Source organism: Lolium perenne, chromosome 2 (genome assembly GCF_019359855.2).
Source record: "Lolium perenne isolate Kyuss_39 chromosome 2, Kyuss_2.0, whole genome shotgun sequence".
NCBI lineage: Eukaryota > Viridiplantae > Streptophyta > Magnoliopsida > Poales > Poaceae > Lolium > Lolium perenne.
The window spans coordinates 102675118-102682260 of NC_067245.2; the positions used below are offsets into that span (position 1 = coordinate 102675118).

General features: G+C 47.4%; 2 protein-coding genes across 2 annotated transcripts; one reads left to right on the plus strand and one right to left on the minus strand.

Moving 5' to 3' along the window:
• Positions 1–715: 715 nt before the first annotated feature.
• On the plus strand, positions 716–3606 carry LOC139835553 (putative disease resistance RPP13-like protein 2). Its single transcript, XM_071825413.1, has 5 exons — positions 716–732; positions 840–1057; positions 1599–2029; positions 2215–2622; positions 2845–3606. Exons 1-5 carry the CDS (start codon positions 716–718, stop codon positions 3604–3606), a joined length of 1836 nt encoding a protein of 611 aa, XP_071681514.1.
• A 1853-nt stretch (positions 3607–5459) lies between these two features.
• Positions 5460–7143, minus strand: LOC127333787 (uncharacterized). The gene is made up of 2 exons (XM_051360220.1): positions 5861–7143; positions 5460–5750 (listed from the first exon to the last, which is right to left on the minus strand). Exon 1 carries the CDS (start codon positions 7062–7064, stop codon positions 5862–5864), a length of 1203 nt encoding a protein of 400 aa, XP_051216180.1. The 5' UTR covers positions 7065–7143; the 3' UTR covers positions 5460–5750; position 5861.

Here is a 7143-nt window from a genome sequence, read left to right on the forward strand (position 1 = left end):
GGCGCCGCCAACCGCCACAGAGAGAGAGCTTCGACTGACGCCAACACAGGGGTCCAAGACCGAGCCGTCGGCCGCAGCAGCGCGAGCTCCCCGGTCCAGCCGCCCACGCAGCCACAACGGCCGCCAAGCCACCCAGACCACACACCGGGCCGCCGCCCCGCAGACCACCCCGCAACCACACACCTGGACCCGTGCGCGCGCGGGCACACCCCGCCCCGCTGTACCACTGGGACAGCACGCCACGCGCCTCGGCCATCACAACACCGCACGCCGGCGCCCCTGCCATCCCCGGACCGCGCGCGTCGCCGCCCTGCCACCCACACGGCCCGAGCGCTGCTGGATCCGCCGGGCCGCCGCCATGGCCCGCCTCACCATCAGACCGGGGCGCACCTGCCCTGGATCCGCCACCCCACGATCCCGGAGCCGCCGCTCCGGCGTCCTAGCTCCGGCGCGCCCAAGTCTAGCGCCGGCCCGCGCCTCCGGTCGACGAAACTGCCCCGCTCAGCCTGCCACTGGAGCGGGGAAGGGAGATCCCGCCGCCGCCCACGATGCACGGGCTTTGCCCGGCGACGCTTGCCGGCGGCGGTGGAGGGGGAGGAGGGTGGAGGTGGAGCTGTTCCCGGCGGCTAGGGTTGGCACCCAGGTCGCCTGCGGGACCGACCGAGGCGCCTCTGTCCAAGACCAGCAACTCCGGACTAGATTGAATGAAACACGTATGGGTGTAACTACACGGTGTGTTATATTTATTTATTAGTTTACCGCTCCCTGTACCTTGTAAAAAATAGTCAAGTTTCTCTTGTTCAGTACTTGCTAATTCGTATGCTAATATTGAACATCAGGGGTGATTTTGTGCTGCCACCACTGGTCAACCGTGCTGACGAGGTTAAGGAGCTGTACGATAAGCTGGTCACCAATAGTGATCGTCCCGTTGTGATGTATGTGACAGGGCAAAGTGGCGTCGGCAAGACAACTATTGTGGAAGAGGTGTATGAAAAACTGCAGACCAATAATCATTTTGGTGTCTTGCTCTGTTTCCCGCCAGATATGAGTGTTATCGGTATCCGTCAACTAATTGATAATTTGTTTTGACCTGGTACTAACTGATTAATAATGACCTCCAAGAGGCCAAGGCTTTGAAACAATAAAAGGATAAAGCTAGCAAGGAACAGGTGACTAAAGCTAGTAAAGGAGCTGGAGGCTAAGGCTGGTGAGAAACCGAAAGACGAAACCATGCGTCAAAAACTGGAGGAGAGGCTAAAAGGGAAGACGTATTTGCTGGTCATAGATGCTGAGATTAGCAACAGCACGTGGAATCACATTCTCGATAGTATACCTGAAACTGAAAATAGCAAAGGTTCTACGTATCACACAAGGTTCAGAACAAATTCTACGAGCTAAATATAAGAAATCCTTCATTGAGGTTCAGGTCAGACCCTTGGATGAAAAGGCGACAACAGAATTGTTCTGCCGCAGAGTCTGCAAGGCAGAAAAAAATGAGAAGTACAATTCAGACGTCCGCATATTAGTCAGAAGGAAGTATCGGACACTCATATTCCATATCACAGAAGGACTGCCGCTGGCTGTTGTTCTTCTTGCAGGTCTTGTGAGACCGAAAGACCCCGTGGAGTGGAATGCTGTATTCGAGCACCTCAAGTGCAAGCAACTGAAGCGGCTAGACACTCTATTGTCCTTGTGCTTCGATGATCTTCTGTATGACCTAAAATCTTGCTTCCTCTACTTCGCATCATTGCCAGAAAACACATCAAGTGGGGCACGCAAGATGATACACATGTGGATGGCAGAAGGGTTCCTAAGACCAGAAGATGGAATGACGATGGAGAAAGTGGGCAACAGGTATATACAAGAGTTGATTGACAGGTATCTCGTCAGCCTTTCACCAGTGGACGATGATGCAGCTCCTGGAGATGAGGAGGTAGTCATCCATAGCAAAGTCAGTGCTTTTCTTCAGCTTGAAGCACATGAAGCAAGTTTCATGGACATCCATTCCAGTGATGATGCCCCCAATTTGGTGAGCTCTCGGCGCCTGTCTCTACGGATCCACAGTGGAAGATATAGTTCTCTAGTCAATCCTATGCCCAAGCTACGATCTATCTTCTGCAGTTTCGAGGAAGATGACACAGAACTGAATCTGAGTGCAGTCAACAAAAATACCTGCCAAATTTCCTATGTTACCAACGTCCTCCACCTACAAAGGAGGAGAAAATGGAAAGGCACATAAAACAGCTGCTGCGAAAATCCAAGTTCCTCCGTGTCATCCATCTGGAAGGTCTAGAGATAGGTGACAAGCTGCCAGTTGAAATAGGGAATGTGATGCACCTACAGTACCTTGGTATAACATCATCATGGTACTTGGAAACCATACCAGGATCGATTGGGCAGCTCCGTAATCTTCAGACACTCGATGTGTGGTCCACCTTTGTCAGGAAGCTGCCCAATGTGTTCTGGAAGATGAGTACACTAAGGCATGTCTTGGGTGATTTTCTCGTCTTACCTAAGAAGGTGGGGAACTTAGAACACCTACAGACACTTGACGGTATATTACCAGATGAGAATGGATGGGATAAGTGCACCTTTGCAAGCATGATCCGTCTTCAGACCTTGGTAATTTGGGAGTACCCAGTGATCTCCAGTCAAAACAAAATGATGGAAAGGCTTCCGCAGAGCAAACCCCTGCTGTTCTCCAGTCAGACCAAAATTATGAAATTGCTTCCGTAGAAGAACCCCCTACTATTCTCCAGTCAAAACAAAATGATGAAAAGGCTTCCGCAGAGCAAACCCCTGCTGTGCTCCAGTCAGACCAAAATTATCAAATTGATTCCGTAGAAGAACCCTCTGCAGTTCCCCAGTCAGAAGAAACCCCTGCTGGTCTGCCGTCAGAAGAAACCCCTGCTGTTCTCCAGTCAGAAAAAAAATGATGAAATGTTTTCCGCAGGGCACTCCCCTAGTGCAGAAGACAAAGATCAAAAGGCTTTATCCAGTGTTCTCAGGAAACTTGATCAACTCAGGAAGCTGGCATTACATTCTGAGTTCACAATACCCTTGGAAGTGCTCTCTAGAGTCTCCAGCCCCTTTTTCCCAAACTTAGAGGCTGTGGAACTACATGGGAAGCTCAACTTGCCAAAAGATATGGGAGACACCAAACTGTGCCTTCCTAATCTACGTCACCTGTCAATGGAAGAAAGAAAGGTGCCACTAGAGTTCTTCAACAAGCTAGCTGCTGATCTATCCTTTCTCGAAAACCTCGAGTTGGATTCGGATGCATATGATGGACTCCACCTTGTATTCCCCCCTGGTGGTTTCCAGAGCCTAAAGAAGCTCTCGGTAAACTTAGGTAAATTGAAGAATGTCCAGATAGGCAGGTTGGCACTTACCAGGCTGGAAGATCTGCAGATATCCTATTACCCTGATAAGCCAGAAGTAAAAGTGGAGATCCATGGTAAAGATAAGGTTGTGAACAAAATTAAACGTGGGAACAAAGAGCTTTCCAAAAAGATTAAACATATCCCAGACTCTTCGGGACAGAGCAGTGAGCAGGGACAGAGGTCAAGCCTCTGCTACACTCCTATTTCCGAAAATTTGATGTGATATTAGTATGCTTGCATGTTTATCGAAGATTGTTGGACTATTTTATTTATTCGTGACCTTGTGACAACTATTTGTCCATTTGATTATACACTACTACCCCTCCTGTAAATCACATTACTTTTGTATTGTGTACTTGTTATGAATGGTGACTGTTCTGGTGCATATGTGTGTAACATTTATGGCTATACGTGAATACTGTGGCACAGCTTGTCAATTATCCTGAAGAGGCCATTGTGTATTATTGATAAATTATAATTGGTTAGTTCAGATTTATCATGGAGCCAGCATGCAGAAGCAATCATCATCTGCTGATCAATGGAACCTCCTCCCAGAGAAGATTGGATCAAAGTTTGGAAGAGCAATTCTCCCTTCGTGGAGTCTTGCTTAAAAAAAGAGCAATTCTCCTGCTTTTCTTTTAACATCTGCAATCACATAATGTCTACTTAAGCAAAATAATGTTCCAAGAAAAACAAGGATCTTGAGAATTGCAACTCCTGGACAAGTCGATACCACTGTCCTACTGTAAAGAAACAAACTACTGGCCACGAACACCCACATATGAAAAAAGTATGGAAGAGAGACAGGCATGTAATGTAAATCAAAACTAGTTGCATCGCATGCAGAACATCAGCCAACTCAGAAGGTAATTTGCTTTGCCCGTGAAGGATAAACAAGGTTAATTAGATACCTGACATTTGGAACAGTATATATCGGTAAATGTAGCATAGAGAAATCTGCGTGGCGCCATGCTTTTTGAGTCGCTGTATAGTCGCCGAGTCATTTTCCAAAAATCACGACGACTGGAAAACCAAGTACAGTTGTGAAACTAGTTTAGATATTATGATCACCCTTAACACACAGACAACACCCGAAAAATCACCAAACTTGCTGACAAGAACCAACAGCAGCATGAGAAACCAAGCACCATAACGCCCAAGTTGCCTCCTAGTGACTATCTTTCCTGGAGCCAAGAGTGGCATCATGCTCTTCAGACTCAACCTAAAAAGCAAATGCTCCAGCAATGTAGAATAATAGGATACAAATATATATCCTGCTTTAAAGAACAAATTAACCACATTTAAAGAAAATATAAAAAAGAGACGGGCAGGTCATGTAATACCAGCTATTAGCATGACCTGCACAAAATAAGCCAACTCAGAAGGCAATTCCTTCTGCACGTAAAGGACAAACATTTTTAATTAGCTACCAGGCATTTGGAATATGACCATTTCTTCCATATATGTAAGTACAGGAAGTATGAAGAAATGTGTGTTGATGCCTTTGAGTAAAAGTAATTTGAGATTCTGTAAAACTAGTCTATAAACTATGATATACTAAAATAACTGCAGTGATCACTAAAACTTGTTACTTCAGGAACAAATATATGAAGATCTTCATCTCAGTACATGACGTACTATTATGTCCACTATTGGCCAAAAACATGCAACATATAACAGACAAATACCCGACAGTTTTGTGGAGCTTCTGAAGCAAATAAAAGCTCTATGAGATCTCTATGCAGTCATGCAAATCCTATCCAGTCAGACTGTAGGTTCCATAAACTTATGTCTCAAGAATTCAGTAACATTGCTTGCTAACAAAAAATGCTGTAATATCAGCACTTGACATGTACACTAATTAAATTAAAAAGATTAATTCGTATCAGCAAGCCACCAAGCGAAAACCAGCATCATCATACATGGTACAAAAAACATCATCATCCCTTGGGCAACAAAAACCACTAGCTCTAGACATACCCTCATCATATGTGCCTCTTTTGTGAAATGAATGCAGTGCACTTTCAGGCAAAACTGAGAGAACAAACAATATCTGCAATGCACTTTCAGACAACCTAAATAACACAGCACATGGTTCCTACTGCTGCTGCAAGAAACTGGAGGTTCATTACAATATAATATATTCACCCACTTACACGTGGCAACAGCATGGGGAAGTTATCAAGATTACTGACAAAAGCCAACATCAGTACGACAAAATAAGCACCGTTTCACCAAACCAGCTACTACATAGTGGCATAATTCATAAGATCCATGTCGCCTCCAAGTTGTTGAAAGTGACCTCGTGCCCATGAGCAAATTCAACCATGTGTTGCCAATGTGCGGCATCACATGGGGTCCCCCTCTCTGCAAACATAAACTTTCAGCGCGATCACAGAAGAAGATGACATGATTACATATCCATGGACCAATATATTATTACTTCCCAAATCACTGAAGGAAGTAGATATATATACCTCATGGATCATTGAAACTCATGTACGGAAGCAAAGCACCAAAATATTCTTCCTTCCATATCTTCTTCCACTCTAGTGACTTGAGACTAATCTGGCATATGCCAAAGTCCATGGTCATGAAAATGATATCACTGCCCTCCACAGATCCAATCAGACCAAGTCTCTGCTTGAGATTTTGAATGGGGAGAAGTTCTTCGAGATTGATGACTCTAAGGTGAGTCCATGTCGTGGTTCCGTCAGAACCCATCTTCCTTGACCACAGATTGAGAGTTAACCCGTCTAGGTGTGCAAATCCTAAACTGCCATCCTCCATCCCCATTAGGATAGCGTTGCAGGCAATGTCTGTCTCCATGAGCGGCACATCAATCAGCGATAAGCATTTAGAATGCAAGTCATATTTCAGAATTCCTACGCGCTTATCATCATCACCATCATCATCATCATACATCAGCGTGAAGTAGAGTGCTTCTTCTGTGAGGACAGGGGGCATTGGCTGGAAGATTGCATCAAACCCAAGATGAAGACCAGGGCAGGGCTGACTCCACTGAGAGGGAGGCTGGCTCCACTGATCCGTCATCGGCAAGGACACGTACACATATGCGACAGAATCGCCCTTATTAATGTTCATGCCGACGACGATCACCCGGAAGGGCCCCTCATGACATGTGCGGTGGTGGCAGCCGGGCACGGCGCAGAGCACCGCGGCCCCATGGCTGTCATAGTCTTTGGGCACGCAGAGCTCCCTCCAGCGGCCCGTCACAGGGTCCAAAACGGCAAGCTTCGTGTCTGTCACATCCCTATCTCCAAGGACAACGCGGCCATGGCGGCAGTCCCACGCATCGCGTCCAGAGTACCCCCAGTCTTCTTCTTTTTCGCGAATAGAGTACCCCCATTCTCCGTACTCGTCGTACTGGTCTTCCTCTTTGCCGGGAATGCACGCGACGAAATTCGAGGTGGAGACGAAGAGTGGCTCGAGTCCTTCCTCCCCCCAGGCGGAGTACGGGGTCCAGGAGCGAAAGAAGCCGAGCATGGAGGGAGCTCCGTGGAAGTCGCGATACCGACTGCGGAAAGCAGGGCCGGTGAGGAGGCCGAACCAGTGCTTGCTGGCGAGGGTGGCGCGCACGAGGAACGCGGGCTCATCCGGCGGGAGGCGCATGAAGATCTCCTCGAGAATCTCGTTGGGCAGGGTCGGCGGCGGCGGCATTTTGTCGGTGGAGGCGGCGAGGGTTTGTGGGTGGGGAATATAGTTTGTGCTGGGACGAAGGAGTAGTGGCCACTGGCCA

Excerpts from the sequence above, each read along its gene's own strand:
- LOC139835553 (XM_071825413.1), top strand. Across the intron at positions 2,030-2,214 it reads GTGATGATGCCCCCAATTTG|GAGGAGAAAATGGAAAGGCA; the intron begins GTGAGCTCTCGG and ends CCACCTACAAAG. Across the intron at positions 2,623-2,844 it reads TGATCCGTCTTCAGACCTTG|AAGAACCCTCTGCAGTTCCC; the intron begins GTAATTTGGGAG and ends TTGATTCCGTAG.
- LOC127333787 (XM_051360220.1), bottom strand. The coding sequence starts at position 7,064 with ATGCCGCCGCCGCCGACCCTGCCCAACGAGATTCTCGAGGAGATCTTC.